Genomic DNA, 20119 nt, shown 5'->3' with positions numbered 1-20119 from the left:
GGTTACAGAACGAATTAAATTCATATCTCAAGGTACCACTGTAATAATATACCTAAAAATAAATTTAACCAATGGAGTAAAAGACCTGTACTAAGAAAATTATAGGATACTAAAAAAAGAAATTGAGACAGATACAAGCAAGTGAAAGCATATACTGTATTCATGCATTGAAAGAATTAACTTTATTAAAATGTCCATACTACTACCTAAAGCAATCTATAGATTCAACACAATTCGTATTAAAATACTAATAGCATATTTCACAGATCTAGATCAAATATTCAAAAAATTTATATGAAACCACAAAAGATGCTGAATAACCTCAGCAATCTTGAGACATAAGAACAAAGTTGGAGGTATCCACTACTACAAGGCCATAGTAATTAAAACAGCTTGATACTGGCCTAAGAAGAGGCATATAGATCAATGGAAGAGAACACAGAGCACAGAAATAAACTTATGCCTTTATGGTTAATTAATATTTGACAAAGAAAGTAAGAACAAATAATGGAGTAAAGACAATGTCTTCAATAAATGATGTTAGTAAAAATTGGACAGGTATATGCAAAAAACTAAATCTAGGAGATGACGTCAGAGTAATGGCGGGATAGGAAGCGATACCGATAAATCTCCCCCAAAACTCAACAAGATCTTCAACCAGAAACAGAAAAACCTATACTTGGAGCCTCCAGATGCTTCGCAATACACTCAAAGGTATGGTCGAGTGAAAAATTGGCTAAATATATAACCAAACCCCGAAGGAAATAGAGAGTAAGAAATGCTCCGCCTTCCTCACTAACCTAAACAGGGCGGCTTTCTCTGGTAACTGTGAATATAGAAACTGAGGTGGGCAAAGGGGGTGAATAGATCCAGGCCGCGGCACAAACGGCCGAACCAGGCTGTGGCACGGAGATCCAAGCCGAGGAAAAACTGATCCTGTGGCAACCCGGGCAATACAAGCTAACACTCGTGCCAAACCCAAACAAAGAAAGACAAGCGGGGCAGCCATTTTACCCGGTCTCCTGGTCGGTGCGCAGTTAGTGGGCGAGAGATTTCTTCCTAAGCCCCGGAAGTGGGTGCCCGTGTTACCCCACAGAGAGGCAGAGTCAGAGGCCTTTCTGTGGGCCGAAAGCAGAATCTCTGGGCAGCCCCAGCGCCCTGGGAAAGCCGCACACGGGAGGGAGCGAGAACTAATTCCAACGGTGGAAATTTTCCGTGCTGGTGGGGGTTTCACTCAGAGGGAAACGCGGCCGGCCTCATATCCTGGTCTGCGCACGCAGATAGTGAATGAGAGATTCCTCCGAGTGCCTCGGCAGTGCGCGCCCGTGCTATAGCACAGAGGGGCAGAGTCAGGGGCCTTTGTGTGGGCCAAAGCGGAATTTCGGGCCACCCCAGCGCCTTGCAAAAGCCACGCACGGGGACGGAGCGAGACTCAATTCCAATGCTGCAACTTTTCCATGCGGTTGGGGGTTTTACTCAGAGCGTGAGACTGCTGGCCGGATATCCTGGTCTGCGCACGCAGATAGTGAATGAGCATTTCCTCCAAGCGCCCCAGAAGTGGGCACCCGCCTGTGTTACCAGACAGAGTGGCAGAGCCAGAGGTCTTTGAGTGGGCAGAAAGCCCACCTGATTATGCTAGCAGCTCTGACTGACTGAGCCTTACCCAGAGCCCTGTGCTGAGTGGAAATAGAGTGGGGAGTTGCCAGCTCTTTGAGCCTCTTACTATCCAGGCAGAGGCAGCAGCACCCCATAGCTGGATTATCAGGCTACTAATTGAGGAAGGAAAGACTAGGAGAAAGGCTCCAGGAACATGAACTCTTTCACTGTCGGAGCCTATAAATGCTAATGAGCCTCGACTACCAACGAGACTAAAGCACAATACATGACATTGCCATAGAGACTTATCAACTGCAAACCTCTACCTGAGCGTGCCAAAGGGGCAGAACCCGGGGTACAGAGTCACCGACCAGGAAGAGGGAGAGAAAAGAAAAAGCAAGAAGATAACCTCTCAAAATCAAGAATAATCTGCAGACTTTATAACCTATCCCATTTTATTATATTTGTTCATTTGTTTCTCTTATCTTCATTCTTGATACTTTTTTTCCTCCTCCAATTTGGCCGATTAACTCTCTGCCGGTCTTACTGTCTCCTCTCCTTGAACTACACTACCCATAAGTGTTACATCTCCCATTATCTTTTCTCTCCTCTTCCTTTCTCTCTATGAGGGTTGCACTCCAAAACCCTTAACTCTCTCTCTCTCTCTCTCTCCTTTCTTTTTTCTTCTATTAGTGGTCCCCTCTTTTTTTCTCTCTCTCTCTTTCTTTTCTCCCTCTATATTAGTTTCTTCCTTTCTCCTTTACATCTCCTCTCATTCAAACCTCAATAACAAACAAAGTATCTTATCTGGGACTCAAACTTATGTTTGTGGCATTTTGGGGGTTTTTTACTTCACTTTTTTAACTCACTAGCAGTGCTCCCATCCCTGGCTCTCCATTTTATCTAGTTCTTGTTCCACTAAATACAATAGTAATTTTTTAATTTGTCCCCCCATTTTTTCTGTTTTCCTCTTATTCCTCTCATCATAACTCTTAGACAACCAACACCTAAAAGCAAATCATTTTATTCTTGACCCAAATTTTTTCCTTATTTGCTTTTTGTGGGTCCATACCCTCTTTTTTTTCCTTTTTTCTTTTTTTTTCTTTTTTTTTTTTGCCCCTTTTTTACTTTTCCCCAATTCAGGCCCTCCATCACAGGCATTGTTTGTTATAATTCACAGTTCACCACAAGATTTTCTCAAGAAAGAGGGGAGAGGAGAGGAGAGGAAAAAAGGAAGGGGGAATAATTTCCTTTTTTTAAAATTTTTATTTTATTTTATTTTTCTTTATTTCATTATTAATTTTTTTTAAAAAAAACAACTCTTTTTTATTTTTTATTTTTTTATTATCTTTTTTATTTATTTTTTTTAACTTTTTATTCTTTATTAAATCTCATTAATACTATCAACAAAACCACCCTCAGATGCCATTAAGGAAGAGAAAATCGAATATCATGGATACAAAAGGAAGAGAGGTAACACAGCTAGATGAGGAAAAATCTATGGAGAAAAAATTTAATATATTGGAAACCTTGGAGCTAAATAACAGAGAATTCAAGATAGAAATCCTAAAAATCCTCCGAGATATACAAGAAAACACAGAAAGGCAATTTAGGGAGCTCAGAAAACAACTCAATGAACACAAAGAATATATGTCCAAGGAAATTGAAACTATAAAAACAAATAAAAACAGAGATGAAAAACTCAATTCACGAGCTGAAAAACGAAGTAACAAGCTTAGCTAATAGAACAGGTCAGATAGAAGAGAGGATTAGTGAAATAGAAGACAAGCAATTTGAGGCACAACAGAGAGAAGAAGAAAGAGACTCAAAAATTAAAAAAAATGAGATAGCCCTACAAGAATTATCTGACTCCATCAAAAAGAATAACATAAGAATAATAGGTATATCAGAGGGAGAAGAGAGAGAAAATGGAATGGAGAACATACTCAAACAAATAATAGATGAGAACTTCCCAAGCCTGTGGAAAGAACTAAAGCCTCAAGTTCAAGAAGCAAACAGAACTCCGAGTTTTCTTAACCCCAACAAACCTACTCCAAGGCATATCATAATGAAATTGACACAAACCAACAGCAAAGAAAAAATTCTCAAGGCAGCCAGGGAAAAGAAGAATACAACATATAAAGGAAGGCCCATTAGATTATCATCAGATTTCTCAGCAGAAACTCTACAAGCTAGAGGAGAGTGGACCCCAATATTTAAAGTCCTGAAAGAGAGGAACTTTCAGCCACGAATACTATACCCATCAAAGCTATCCTTCAAATATGAAGGAGAAATAAAAACATTCACAGATACAGAAAAGATGAGGGAATTTATCATCAGAAAACCCCCATTCCAGGAAGTACTAAAGGGGGTTCTCCAATCAGATACAAAGAACAAAAAAAAAACAGAGCCACAAGTAAAAGCTCCAAGAAGAACACAATAAAACCAAATTTAAACTGTGACAACAAAAAGAAAGAGGGGGAGAAGATGGAGATTAACAGTAGCAAAGAACGATGGAGTGCAAAAGTACTCACAAAATAGTTAACTACAATGAACAGAATAGGGACCCTTTTCATTACTCAAAGGTAACCACCATTGAAAAAACCACCACAGAAGCACATGAGATAAAAAAGATAGCAACAGAGGAAAGATGTATGGAATACAACCAAATAAAAACAAAAGATAGAAAAATGAAAGAGAAGGATCGAACAAGACACAAAACTAACAGAAAGCAAGATATAAAATGGCAATAGGGAACTCACAAGTATCAATAATTACACTAAATGTAAATGGATTAAACTCACCAAAAAAAAGGCACAGAGTAGCAGAATGGATTAAAAAAGAAAATCCAACTGTATGCTGCCTACAGGAAACTCATCTAAGTAACAAGGATAAAAACAAATTCAAAGTGAAAGGCTGGAAAACAATACTCCAAGCAAATAACATCCAAAAAAAAGCAGGTGTAGCAATACTGATTTCGGATAATGCTGACTACAAGACGGAAAAGTACTCAGAGACAAAAATGGCCATTTCATAATGGTCAAGGGGACACTGAATCAAGAAGACATAACAATTCTTAATATATATGCAACAAACCAAGGAGCACCAAAATATAAAAGACAGGTACTTATTGATCTTAAAACAAAAACTGACAAAAATACAATCATACTTGGAGACCTCAATACACCGCTGACGGCTCTAGATCGGTCATCCAAACAGAGAATCAACAAAGACATAATGGCCTTAAACAAAACACTAGAGCACCTGGATATGATAGACATCTACAGGACATTTCATCCCAAAGTGACTGAGTATACATTTTTCTCCAGTGTACATCGATCATTCTCAAGAATTGACCATATGTTGGGCCACAAAAACAACATCAGCAAATTCAGAAAAATCGAAGTTGTACCAAGCATATTTTCTGATCATAAAGCCTTGAAACTAGAATTCAACTGCAAAAAAGAGGAAAAAAATCCCACAAAAATGTGGAAACTAAACAACATACTTTTAAAAAATGAATGGGCCAAAGAAGAAATAAGTGCAGAGATCAAAAGATATATACAGACTAATGAAAATGACAATACCACATATCAGAATCTATGGGATGCAGCAAAAGCAGTGATAAGAGGGAAGTTCATATCACTTCAGGCATATATGATCAAAGAAGAGAGAGCCCAAGTGAACCACTTAACTTCACACCTGAAGGAACTAGAAAAAGAAGAACAAATACAACCCAAAACCAGCCGAAGAGAGGAGATAATAAAAATCAGAGCAGAAATAAATGAAATAGAGAACAGAAAAACTATAGAAAAAATTAATAGAACAAGGAGCTGGTTCTTTGAAAAGATCAACAAAATTGACAAACCCTTGGCAAGACTTACCAAGGAAAAAAGAGAAAGAACTCATATAAACAAAATCCAAAATGAAAGAGGAGAAATCACCACGGACACCATAGATATACAAAGAATTATTGTAGAATACTATGAAAAACTTTATGCCACTAAATTCAACAACCTAGAAGAAATGGATAAATTCCTAGAACAATACAACCTTCCTAGACTGAGTCAAGAAGAAGCAGAAAGCTTAAACAGACCTATCAGTAGAGAAGAAATAGAAAAAACCATTAAAAACCTCCCCAAAAATAAAAGTCCAGGCCCTGACGGCTATACCAGCGAATTTTACCAAACATTCAAAGAAGACTTGGTTCCTATTCTACTCAAAGTCTTCCAAAAAATTGAAGAAGAAGCAATACTTCCAAACACATTTTATGAGGCCAACATAACCCTCATACCAAAACCTGGCAAGGATGGCACAAAAAAAGAAAACTACAGACCAATATCTCTAATGAATACAGATGCTAAAATACTAAACAAAATACTAGCAAATTGAATACAACAACATATTAAAAAAATAATACATCATGATCAAGTGGGATTCATCCCAGAATCTCAAGGATGGTTCAACATACGCAAAACGGTTAACGTAATACACCATATCAACAAAACAAAGAACAAAAACCACATGATCTTATCAACAGACGCAGAAAAGGCTTTCGATAAAATACAACACAATTTTATGTTTAAGACTCTCAACAAAATGGGTATAGAAGGAAAATATCTCAACATGGTAAAGGCCATATATGATAAACCATCAGCTAACATCATATTAAATGGCACTAAACTGAAGGTTTTCCCCCTTAAATCAGGAACAAGACAGGGTTGTCCACTCTCTCCACTCTTATTTAATGTGGTACTAGAGGTTCTAGCCAGAGCAATCAGACAAGACAAAGAAATAAAAGGCATCCATATCGGAAAAGAAGAAGTAAAGTATCACTTTTTGCAGATGATATGATCCTATACATCGAAAACCCCAAAGAATCCACAAAAAGACTACTAGAAACAATAAGCCAATACAGTAAGGTCGCAGGATACAAAATTAACATACAGAAGTCAATAACCTTTCTATATGCCAACAATGAAACAATTGAGAACGAACTCAAAAGAATAATCCCCTTCACGATTGCAACAAAAAAAATAAAATACTTAGTAATAAACATAACAAAGAATGTAAAGGACTTTTGTAATGAAAACTATAAACCATTGTTAAGGGAAATCGAAAAAGATATAATGAGATGGAAGAATATACCTTGTTCTTGGCTAGGAAGAATAAATATAATCAAGATGGCTATATTACCCAAAGCAATATACAAATTTAATGCAATTCCCATCAAACTTCTAATGACGTTTTTTAAAGAAATAGAGCAAGAAATCATCAGATTTATATGGAACTATAAAAAGCCCTGAATAGCAAAATCAATCCTAAAGAAAAAGAATGAAGCTGGGGGCATTACAATACCTGACTTCAAACTATATTATAGGGCCACGACAATCAAAACAGCATGGTATTGGCAGAAAAATAGACACTCAGACCAATGGAACAGAATAGAAAGTCCAGAAATAAAACCACATATATATAGTCAAATAATTTTTGATAAAGGGGCCAACAACACACAATGGAGAAAAGAAAGCCTCTTCAATAAATGGTGCTGGGAAAACTGGAAAGCCACATGCAAAAGAATGAAACTGGACTACAGTCTCTCCCCCTGTACAAAAATTAACTCAAAATGGATCAAAGATCTAAACATAAGACCTGAAACAATTAAGTACATAGAAGAAGACATAGGTACTCAACTCATGGACCTGGGTTTTAAAGAGCATTTTATGAATTTGACTCCACGGGCAAGAGAAGTGAAGGCAAAAATTAATGAATGGGACTACATCAGACTAAAAAGTTTTTGCTCAGCAAGAGAAACTGATAACAAAATAAACAGAAAGCCAACTAAATGGGAAATGATATTTTCAAACAACAGCTCAGATAAGGGCCTAATATCCAAAATATACAAAGAACTCATAAAACTCAACAACAAACAAACAAACAATCTAATAAAAAAATGGGAAGAGGATATGAACAGACACTTCTCCCAGGAAGAAATACAAATGGCCAACAGATATATGAAAAGATGCTCATCTTCTTTAGCTATTAGAGAAATGCAAATCAAAACTGCAATGAGATATCACCTCACACCTGTTCGATTAGCTATTATCAGCAAGACAGGCAATAGCAAATGTTGGAGAGGCTGTGGAGAAAAAGGAACCCTCATACACTGTTGGTGGGAATGTAAAGTAGTACAACCATTATGGAAGAAAGTATGGTGGTTCCTCAAAAAACTGCAAATAGAACTACCTTATGACCCAGCAATCCCTCTACTGGGTATATACCCCCAAAACTCAGAAACATTGATACGTAAAGACACATGCAGCCCCATGTTTATTGCAGCATTGTTCACAGTGGCCAGGACATGGAAACAACCAAAAAGCCCGTCAACAGATGACTGGATATAGAAGATGTGGCACATATACACTATGGAATACTACTCAGCCATAAGAAATGATGACATCGGATCATTTACAGCAAAATGGTGGGATCTTGATAATATGATACGAAGCGAAATAAGTAAATCAGAAAAAACCAGGAACTGCATTATTCCATATGTAGGTGGGACATAAAAGTGAAACTAAGAGACATTGATAAGAGTGTGGTGGTTACGGGGGGGAGGGGGCAAAGGGAGAGGGAAAGGGGGAGGGGGAGGGGGAGGGGCACAAAGAAAACTAGATAGAAGGTGACAGAGGACAATCTGACTTTGGGTGGTGGGTATGCAACATAATTGAAAGACAAGATAACCTGGACTTGTTATCTTTGAATATATGTATCCTGATTTATTGATGTCACCCCATTAAAAAAATAAAATTATTAATAAAAAAATAAATAAATCTAGACCAACAATTCCCACCACACACAAGAATAAACTCAGAATGGATAAAAGAGTTAAAAGTAAGTCACAAAATCATAAAATTTCTAGAAGAAAAAACAGGTGAGAAAATCTCAGACATCTCTCATAGCTATATTTTTGTTAATATATATATATTTTGGGGCAAGAACACAAAGGAAAAAACTGACAAATGGGACTAATATCAAACTAAAAAGCTTTTTGCACAGTAAAAAACAACAACAAACTATCAACAAAATGAAAAGGAACCCACTGAATGGGAGAACATACTTGCCAATGATACATCTGATAAGGGGTTAATTTCTAAAATATTTTATATATAAAGAAGTCTGACACTCAACACTAAGAAGACAAACAACCCAATTAAATAACGGTCAAAGAATCTGAATAGATAATTCCCCAAAGAGGACATTCAGGTGGACAACAGACATATGAAAAAATGCTGAACATTATTAATCATCAGAGAGATACAAGTTAAAACCACAATGAGATATCACCTCACACCTGTCAGAATGTCTGTCACCAATAAATCAACAAATAAGTGCTGTGGAGAAAAGGGAACACTTGTGCACTGATGGTAGAAGTGCAGACTGGTGCAGCCACTGTGGAAAACACTATCATGGGTCCTCAAAAAATTAAAAGTGGAACTATCTTTTGATCCAATGACTCCACTTTGGGGCTATATCTAAAGAAACCTGAAACATTAATTTGAAGGAATACATGCACCCCTATGTTCATTGCAGCATTATTTATAATAGTTGAGATTTGGAAGCAGCCTTAGTGTCCATCAGCAGATGAGTGGATAAAAAAGCTGTGGTATATTATACAATGGATTATTACTCAGCCATAAAAAAAGAAGGACATCTTACCTTTTGCAACAACATAAGTGGACCTGTAGATTATTATGATAAGTAAAACAAGCCAACCAGAGAAAGATAAATACCATATGATCTCACTTATATTGTAGAATCTAATGAACAAAATAATTTAATAAACAAAATAGAAAGAGAAGTGTAGATACATTGAACAGACTGACAGCTATTAGAAGGGAGTAAGGTTGGCATGCTGGGTGAAAAAGGGTAAACAAAGTAAGTAAAAACAATTTATATATATATATAAAATATATATTATATATATATATGACACATAGACACGAACTAAGGTATGATGATAAACAGAGGGGGGGTGGGGGGGAAGTGGGCAAAGGGGGATAAGTGGGGATGGAAAGAGACTTTCCTTTGGGTAATGAGTACACAGTGTCATATGGACATGTTATTGAGGTATACACTGGAGATCTCAAAAATTCAATAAAAATTATTTAAATTATCTTTTTAATCTGATATACTCTGATTTTATTTTAATTTGTCTCAAAATTGAAGCAACTACATGTTGGGTTTACTTGCTTTTTTTCCCCTAGCAAGGTTGAAATTTAATTGTGCTGTCATCAATATTACAGAAGAGTCCACTTATTTCTTTCTGAGGAACGTTCCTCTTTATTTCTGAGAGCTCAGCAATTTGGCTGTTATAGGCCGCACAATGTACTCATTACAAATCAACAGGGCGGTGAGTCATTTTCAGACATTTTCAATGTTTACCATCCTCTATGGATGAATAACTATGTATCTTCAAGCAACAGCTATCCAGAACTTGTGCAAAGGGGAAAACATAAAATCCAGGTTGGTAACTTCACCTGTGCACTTTGCAGAGACTAAAAGAAATAATGAATAAAAACCTCAGATTTATTAATGGACCAGCCTTCATTCAGAGAGTTAATAATATGGGTTTAAAAATATGCCTTCTTCCACTTATCATTTAGTGCTTTTGTCAGAGATATAATACTGGGCTGGAAGGTTCTTCACTCTGATTCAGTGCCATTGAGAAACTTGACGTTGTCAAGATCCTTTGTTCTTCCGTAATGCTTAATCCTCTACAGTTTAATTTTCCATGCATGCTTTATCTGGGCTCAAAATACCACTTGAGAAATTTCCCTTTACTCCCCAACTACTGTAATCCAAAAGTTGATTAATTTGGTGTCATAAATACTCAAGAAAAGTTACATATTGATGAAATAATTGTTGTTTGGACTATATATTTTTTCTTTTCACAATTATAGACTTGCATGCTTTTTTATTCCAATTAGGTTGTGAATTCTTGAGGAAGAAAATTGAACGCTAGATCTTTTTTATACTTCCTTCCTATTGAGAATTCGCACTAGTGAATGAAGACCTGACTCCTAGGAGAGGGCCTAGAATGAATCTCAGCACTTCATCCCGATCTCTGGAGAAACTACTACTCACACTGTGTTTCTAGTTCTTCTTGATTACTCAAAGATAAATGGTGCCTATGTGTAGACAACCAGCCAGTAAGTATTCCCCAAAGCAGTAAGAAATCTTGGGGTTATGACTGTAAATACCCACATAATCCCAGAGAACTCACATGTCAAGCTTATATATCATTGTCCCCAAGACTTGGCGCTTTATTGCACTGCCCTGGTCAGATCCCATTCACTACCTTATCTACTCAGTTCCTCTCCTCTCTTTTAGTGACTCAAAGCTGTGGCACTGCCAAGTCTTAGTTCCTTGATTCAGGCCTTATATTACCATTGACTTAGAATCTCCACTTCATCTTGATCAGAACATCTGGAACACTGAGACCCAGTGCTGCATCTCTGAGACTTTTCACCATGTCTCCCAAGTTGCACAGAATTTTCCCCGCACTGTGCCTTCTTGGAGTCCTGGCTCTGTTGCAAAGCCTGTTTGTCCTGTGTGGTGAGTATAGATGTAATAGGGAAGACAGGTGTGTGTAAACCAAGGTTTGAGGAAAAATTATTGATTAAAAATTAGTTAATTATAATCAAATGGCAATAATTTAGTATGATTTTGGAGAAATACAAAGAATATTTTATTAAGAATATACTTAAATAATTGTAGTACTTTTAGTACAGGATATAATTACTTGGAAAGCAAAATATTACAAATGTTTGAAGAGCTGATCTAGCCCCCAAAACTTTTTAATTTTTTATTAATGCATCCTATTTAAAATAATATTTCTAAATTATTAAAGAATAAATAAGTGGAAAAGTTTTACAATTCAGAAAGTAAAATTTTATATTATTACAAATAATGAGTGAATTCATTACAGTGAAATTACAAAGTACTGTATAAACTAAAAACATTATAGAAGTGTGAGGTATTGTATTTAAAACTAGGGAATAATTGTCCATAACCAATGAGCACTAGTAATGCTGATTGTAAATGCAGATATGAGTAATTGTTTTCATTTATAAATGGAAAATATACCAACAAAATAACATTTCTTATTCATCTATAAATATATTTCTTCCTTAACAGAAATAATATCTAAGAATATTTTAATGTATTTACATACATGTCCTTTATACTATCTATCAGAAAAATAAATGTAGAGCATTTGAGACAGAGTGATAAAGTCACTCAAAAAATTTTACCAATAGCTGTGCTTATTTCAATGGATACTATGTTTTAATCAATTGATATTGGTTATTTTAGTAATTTTGATGATTGCATGCCAAGCAGAAGAAATGTGGAGTCCCCAAATGTCACTTTTCCATTCTATGTCAAGATTAATGTGTAGGGCCTCAGAATGACTCCATGCTGTTCAAGCTTTATAAATTTTCTTAATATCACAGAGTGACTTTAGAGTTGTTTTTCAAAGGGAATTACAAACTATTTTATTTTGGAATTTTTTATGTCATAATAATGGATATTTTAAAGGAAAATTTAAGGTAAGATAAAAGAACTGATATATGCTGGGTGATTCTCCTCTCCTGGAAATTGCAATGGCTAAATCTATTATGCTTCCAAAGCTCTCTCTACCTTACTCAAGCACTCTCATTCTCTTCCCTGAGTACCATCACCTTGACCTTCTCAGCTTCTTCTTTCTTTATCAGGTAGTGAAGGTAGATGACATTCAACAAGTCACAGAGACTTGTCATGATTCTGTCAGCCTCCTTTGTATCTATTCCCTCTTTTTCCATTCACTCAAAATCCTACCCTATCTCTGGACCATGGTCAGTATAAGGAATGCCCAAATCCAAATCTGTCTCACTCTAGTTTCTGAGCTCACCTCTCTTTCATGCTGCATTAACAACTTTCTGCTGCCTTTAAGTCTTTTCTCAAATTGTCACTCCAAGACAAAATGCCTGTCTAGATCTCATATATCAAAGCAATTTTTATTGAAACCTTAAGATACACTTCCAGGTCACTCTAGGGAATACTATTTTATCCTTTTTTTTTTAGTTTTCTTTTCTCTCTTTTTTTAAAAAATATCTATCTTGTTGGCATTTCTTGTCTTTAGACACATTATAAAGTGATTGATATTGTGGTTTTGATACTCATGTGGTTATGACTTATTTTCCTTATTATATTGCAAAAATATTGCTTAGTATCTGCTGGACAGACTTACAGGGACCAATTTACATAAATATTTGTTGGATTAACTCATAAAAAGGCACATTCTAATGAAGTGTTGATCTGAGGCTTAGAAAATTTCATTTGTGAACTCTAGACTTGTACACTGGGGATCATTTATTTTGAACCTACAATGTCAAGAGTGAAGGCACAAAGTTACTTGACACACATTGCCTGCACTCAAAAGGGGAAAAATTATACATATGGGTAGTATAAATAAGCTGTTAAATAATTACTAAAGTGTAGACTGAAGCCATAGAGAACATGGACTTTTGAGTAAGATAGATCTCAGTTCTGTCTCTGCCACTCAGCAGCTGCCTTACTTGGAACAAGACACTTAAGCTCTCCAAGAGTCTGTTTTCTGTTATAAAAGGTGGAGAAGATGAGAATGTGTACCTCTCAGGGGTGTTGTGATGATTGGATGAGGTAATACAGGAAATGTCTAGATTATGTATGCATAGTATCTATAGTATAAATGGTATACATATACTATGAATTGAGCACATAGTGTAATAGTATACAAAGTTAATGTATACATAGTGTCTAGATTATAGTAAAATCTCAATAAACAGTTGGATAAAATAAATAATCTCTGCCTACTAATTGCTTTAGGAGCTGAGAAATAAATGGTGACTATTTGCTGGGGCACTAAGAGAAGCATTCACAGAACAAATGGGACTTGAATTGCTAGCAGACAAAAAAAGTATCATTCTAAGTAGGATTATAGAATATAAGCACAGGTACAGATGTGGGAATGTGGGTGGCATATTTGGTTAGAGGGGTTAATTACCCTACAGAAAAAGGTTCATATGAAAGTAGTGATAGTAAAAATTAAAGGATCCATGATAAAGGTCAGGAGGGGGTCTTCTAAATAAACATGGGTTGGTAAATGTTTTAAAACTTTTTATTTCTAGAAATATAAATTCTAAAACTATCATTACTTGCTTTCAGCCCCATTGAAGCCAAAGATAGATAAATGTTATTCATCATTGCTTTTGAAAATTTTTGAAAATTGACATTTCCATACAGGTTCAATCCAAATTCTCATTTTGGAGGCTCCAATGAAAGTATTTAATTGGAGGGAAATGGCTGGATTGAACTACTTTTGCAAATCAGGGACAGGAAGCCAGGACTCAAAGTGTCTCATGTACCCTTGTCTGTTTCCCCGATTGCTCTTCTGTGGTGAGCTCTTCCAGAGGTGGAAATGAGATTATTAGCCATAGGAGCCTCTTCATGGTGATTTTACTAACCATTAGGCTCACTTTGTATTTTTCAGAGGTATGTTGCCCAGTACCTGAGCTGAAGAATGGCGAAATCATTAAACATAAAAGGCGTTTCACCAATGACTGTGCCTATTTCTATGGAGACTTGATTACATATTCATGTCATGGAAGATATTTTAACTCTGAAGCCACCTGCCAAGGAGATGGCACATGGAGTCCTGGAACACCAGCATGTGATGAGAGTAAGAGCTGTTTAATATTGTTTTAGAAGTTTAGGAGATTATTAAGGGAAGGTTTGAAATTAGGTAAAAAGAATTTGTACATTCTGCATGATTCTTGGAGTAGATCAATTTATTCAAAAGCACTACCTCCATTTCAACACCCCCCCCCCTGTGTATTCATTCCTATTTTTTTGAATCAGTGAAAATAGGAAACATATAGCAGATGAACTAGCTTTTAAATTATTGCATTCTGTTTCTTGGTATTCTCTTTTCTTCCCTTCCTTCAGGTCCATATGTCTTAATGTGGAAAATAAGACTTACCCAGACCTATTATGAACCTGCTTTTCTAAACTACCTTCCTTCCCTCTTTCCTTTCTTTCTTCTTCCCTCCCTCCCTTCCTTCCTTCCTTCCTTCCTTCCTTCCTTCCTTCCTTCCTTCCTTCCTTCCTTCCTTCCTTCCTTCCTTCCTTCCTTCCTTCCTTTCTTCCTTCCTGCCTTCCTTCCTATACGCAAAAGCATCATCATGCTACCTACTTCTTGCTTAGATAGAATTGACATGATGCCACTGGTACACTGGATCAAGGTGATAGTCTTTGGATGTCCAGACACTCATGAAAAGTTCAGACTCTATCATAAGAGAGGCAGGTGCATCATTATAACTCAGGGCTAAAACTGCAAATGTATGATCTTGACTATTCATGTGTATGCAAATGGTTTCTGATCTTCTTTTCTGATAAGGATGATAAAGAAGACCTTTGCTAAATCAGTGACCTCATTTATCTGAATACATATTAATCTGCTTGAGTAAAAAGAACACATTTGTTACAGTGGCTGCAATAGGGGTGAAAGTGTTGTTGAATTTTCAAGTCTGTTGTAATTGTTTAGAATCCTAATTTTTTGGTAGACAGACTAGAGAACTAAGTGGAGATACAAAGAGGATGATTACTTCTGCATTTCATTCTTTAAGATTGGCGTTAATTTCTCCCTTACCCAGTACATATATATGTATGTATTTTAAATTAAATTTATTGGAGTGACATTGGTTAATATGATATATGTATTAAATTTCATTTCTTTGCTTCAACAGGGAGGGGTCTGGATCAGATCAGTGGCCTTCCAGGATATGATTGCTCTTAACCCATAGGCCAGTGACCCAATATGGAGATTGGACCAAATACCAATTTTGTTTATTCAGATTATACTTTTGAAGATAATGGAAAGGACCACCATGTGGTCTAAGAGGGTGCCATGGTGGTTGTTCAGCATGAGGCTTACAGGAGGGCAGTGCAGGTACCAGGGTTTGGCTAAGTGATCCCATGAGCAGAGAAGATGGCCGGACAGGACAGAGCCTCCTACAAACCACACTGATTCTGGGCTGTGTTGTTTATATTCTGTAAACTCAAGCTCTCTCGCTTTATGTCTTACCACCAAGGTTGCAGTTATCCTCCGATCATTGCCCATGGACGTTATAAAAAAATTTCAAGCATTTTCCAAGATGTAGAAATTAAATATGAGTGTGACAGAGGCTATACCCTGATCGGAAGGGCCACTCTCTCCTGCAGTAATTCGCGCTGGTCAGCCCCAGCCCCTCAGTGTAAAGGTAACTCCAGCTCATGGCTAAGTGGGTGGAACTGTCATAAAGGGATTGAGAATAAGGTTTCTTTCCAGCCAGAGGCAGGACAAAAACATTTGTTTTGACTTGATTTATTTTAAATAATTACTATATTCAAATGGTACCCAAAGCAAAAAGTACAAGGGGCACACAGGAACATTAATCTCTCTTACTTCTTTCTCCAAGCTAAAAAATTCAGCCTCCTTGAGGTAGCCCCTCTTCCCACATCCTCATGTATTTGGGTAACAGTCTACAGGTGGTGCATTTTCTCTGAGTGTGGCTGTGGCCTGTGGTGAAATTTTCATGGGAAGATGCTCTGGCATGAAGATAGGATCTCGTGAGCTAATTCCAATCACCAGGAAGTAACAGGCATTTCCATCAGACCACATGCAGGGCACCGTCTGCCCATGGTGCAGGCATGCTGGGGGGACTCCCAGTTTGCCAACCTGTCATGGGGACAGGAGGAGTCAAGATCAGGTCTGGTTTTTGCATTCAGACAGGTTTAATATCACTTTGCCATCAACAACTCCAGGGATTATTTGCCACCATTGTCTCCATTGCACACAGGACAACAATAGGAAAGACAAAAAAATTTATCCCTAGTGTCTTATGAGGATCACAATATGAGGGATAGTTGCTGAGAATCTGGGGTCATGTGCATTTTTTATACCTTGTCATGTTATTTAAAGAGGTTATGTACTGGAACAAGTTTCTTAACCTCTCTGTGTTTCATTTTCTCCTTGATAAAATGGAAATAATAACAGTGTTCACTTCATAAAGTGGAGTGAGATTTAAAGGAGATAATTACATCAAATACTTAGCCCTTAATTTTTATATGAGCCAATGCTCAATAAAAATGTTAACTAATATTGCTATCACCATGAAAGAAAGAACAATTGGAAAACCTATATGTAGTTTAATTTAATAATCCTAGCCTGTTATCACATTTTTTTTTTTTTAGATTTACAGATTGCTTATCTATACTTTCTTTTGTAGCTCTGTGTCCAAAACCAGAGATAGAACATGGAAAGTTACTGGTGGATAAGAATCAGTTTGTTGAATCTGATACTGTCACCATCCAGTGTGACTCTGGCTATGGTGTGGTCGGTTCCCAAAATATCACCTGCTTAGAGAACAGTGGCTGGCACCCAGAGGTGCCCAAGTGTGAGTGGGTAAGTGGAACACTTCAAAGAAGTTCCTGTGATATCAAACCCTCAAAATGGTGCACCCGCAGCACTGTCCCAGCCAGGAAAGGCAAGATTTGACTTGCCAAGACTCATTTCTGAGTCACTCAAAAGAACTCTCATGTTTTCCCTTGAACCACTCTGGTCAGTTAATGTGGCAAATTTTCTTGCTCTCACTTGAGAACAGGAAATACTGAGCCCTTTTAAAAGAGGAGGTTCTCAGAGACCTGGGAGGACTAACTCCTAACTTTTCTTTTCTAGACTATATGATACACTCTGTTCTACTTCTGAATGGTTAGCCAAATTAGCCTCTGGTCCCCACAGAGGCCTCTGGGAAGCTGTCCGGAGCAGGTCCATATCTCCCTGGGGGAGATTCTGATGGAGCCTGAGGTGTTTTCTGGCTTTTCTGCTCAGCTATCAATCTTGGGCTTGGTCTTGGACCTGACCCTGTAGTCCTGTCATTGTCATGATCTGGAGTTCTAGAAACCTGTCAGCCATACTCATCACCTGTATCTCTTTTAGGAGACCCCTCAAGGCTGTGAGCAGGTTCTAGCAGGCAAAAAACTCATGCAGTGTCTCCCAAGACCGGAGGATGTGAAAATGGCCCTGGAGTTGTATAAATTGTCTTTGGAAATTGAAGTCTTGGAACTACAGAGAGACAAGGAGAGGAAATCCACTCTGGAAGAGTCACTGTAATTTTTCCCAGAAGAGGGAGAGCAAGGTGTCTTGCTGCCTTCCATTCAATGTGGGTCACTTTACTTTAGCAACTCTACCATCCTTTTGGTCCCCACATTCATCCTAATAAACATGCATATGTCAAAACTATTTATGGTCATGGTCATTTAGGATGTCATCAAGAGAAGGTCTTAAGCTAACTCATAGTTAATAGTTAAAAAAAATTTTTTTTATTAATTTTAATTTATTGTGTTAACATGAATTCAAGTGTCCCACTCAATATAACTTCCTCACCCTCCACCCCCATGTTCCCCTTTACATCCCCTTTGCCCCCTTCCCACTGACTCCCTCCCTCTTCCCTCTGGGATTTGCTGTCCTGTTATCTGTATCTATGTGTTGTGTATACATAGTTTCACTAATCCCTTCACCCTCTCTGATCCCATCCCTTCATCCCCCTTTCCTCTGACAGCTGTCCCTCTGCTCCCTGGGACTGCGCCTCTGCCTCTGTTCCATTCTTCAATTCACTTTGTTCATTAGATTCTACATATAAGTGAGATCATATGATATTTGTCTTTTTTCTTTTACTGCATAGACTTTGAAGGTATGTATTGCATTCACACCAAAAGTCTTTGAATGCTTTTACTTCAGAGTTCAACATGTCTTGATCATTCATGACATTAAAAATTTAGCCTGACCTGTGGTGTTGCAGTGGATAAAGCGTCGACCTGGAAATGCTGAGGTCACCGGTTCGAAACCGGCGACCTGGTCAAGGCACATCTGGGAGTTGATGCTTCCAGCTCCTCCCCCCCTTCTCTCTCTCTGTCTCTCCCTCTCCTCTCTAAAATGAAAAAAAAAATTTTACATTAGGCCCTGTCTGGTAGGCTCAGTGGTAGAGCATCAACCTAGTGTGTGTAAGTCCCAAGTTCGATTCCCAGTCAGGGCACACAGGAAAAGCGACCATTTGCTTCTTCTCCCTTCTCCCTCCCCCTTTTTTTTCTCTCTTTCTTTCTTCCCCTCCCACATCCATGGATCAATTGATTTGAGTGTATTGGCCCCAGGGGCTGAGGATGGCTCCATGGTGTTGCCTCAGGTGCTAAACATAGCTCCCCTTGCGAGCATGAGCCCCAGATGGGCAGAACATCGGCCACAGATGGGTGTCACCTGGAGTCTCTCTATCTCTGCCCCTATCACATAAAAAAAATTAAATTAAATGTTAACTTACCCCAAAGACCTTGTGTATTCTCCCCCATTTGAAGGAAGTTATGTCCTCTTTTAAGCCCCCACGCACTTGGTCTCTGCCTCACTAAGCCTACCTCTTGACTTTTGCCTTACATAAAATGTATTTTGATTGTATCTGACCCATTTAGTCCACCCTTTGAGAACAAACTCTGAAAGACTGATGAATATGAAGCCTGCATGACAACCACCTGCCCGTGTATTTCCAAGTCCTCCATCTGATCTGGTCCTCATTTTCTTTAATAGAAAATAATATCCTTGAGCAATTATCCCACACACGAGGAGAAACCCCATAAAAATTGTTTTCATATTGAGGTATTTCAAAAGTTTTAGTCCTTCCACTCACCATTTCCTCCAACTTTGCTTTCTCTGAAATCTCTTTTCTACTCCTATTTCAGCTCCACTGGCTTTCTTGCCTTTCCCTAGTACCTAGAACCTGACGGTGGACATTGACCTCTTTTAATTTCCCCAAACATATTCTAAAAAGGCAATGGTATATAGCAGGCTTTCACTGAATTACAGATATCACCAAGGGGCTTGAATTGTTATCCATGGTCTTAAATGCCATAACTTCTCCTGCTACTAGGACATCCTTTAGTTTCATGTTTATTTTGAGTTTCTCTTGAGGCTAGGATTTGTAGGTTCTAAGTGTCCTTGAGAAGTGGCTCCAGAAAGCACTGTGAGTGGGAAGTAAGATGGAGAAGGGGGGACAGCCTCAAGAGGGAGCATTACTGAGGGGATTGTTGTCATTGTTGCTGAGAGGAGCTCAATTATGCTGACTGCCCTCTGAAGGTGTGTGGACACAGCTATGATTTATTCTCCTGATGATGAAGACCTCAGTCTTTATTTGCTAATTCCCTCCCCTCACTGGGGAAGCTTGCTTGCAGCACACCAGACCCATACTGCAGGCCGGCTGGTGGCACTTATAGGACTGTTTGAAGTAACTTCCAGGGTAGGAATATGGAGGTTTGCAAAGAAAGCAGACACTGAGGAACATGTGTGCCAGCATGTGCCAAAGTGGTAGAGACCCAGTAAACTGAAAGGAATTTGACAGTGCTACACTTTGACATGCAG

The 20119-nt window shown here is 37.8% G+C and overlaps 1 protein-coding gene across 1 annotated transcript; it reads left to right on the top strand.

Moving 5' to 3' along the window:
• Positions 1–11032: 11032 nt before the first annotated feature.
• On the top strand, positions 11033–17959 carry LOC136390840 (C4b-binding protein alpha chain-like). The gene is made up of 5 exons (XM_066361871.1): positions 11033–11214; positions 14171–14359; positions 15771–15938; positions 16947–17122; positions 17657–17959. The coding sequence occupies exons 1-5, from the start codon at positions 11130–11132 to the stop codon at positions 17828–17830; spliced, it is 792 nt and encodes a 263-aa protein (XP_066217968.1). The 5' UTR covers positions 11033–11129; the 3' UTR covers positions 17831–17959.
• The last annotated feature ends 2160 nt before the right edge of the window (positions 17960–20119 follow it).

The sequence above is a fragment of the Saccopteryx leptura genome, chromosome 2 (assembly GCF_036850995.1).
Source record: "Saccopteryx leptura isolate mSacLep1 chromosome 2, mSacLep1_pri_phased_curated, whole genome shotgun sequence".
Classification (NCBI taxonomy): domain Eukaryota; kingdom Metazoa; phylum Chordata; class Mammalia; order Chiroptera; family Emballonuridae; genus Saccopteryx; species Saccopteryx leptura.
Note: the sequence above shows the minus strand (reverse complement) of the source record. Positions and strands in the feature narration are given on the sequence as shown.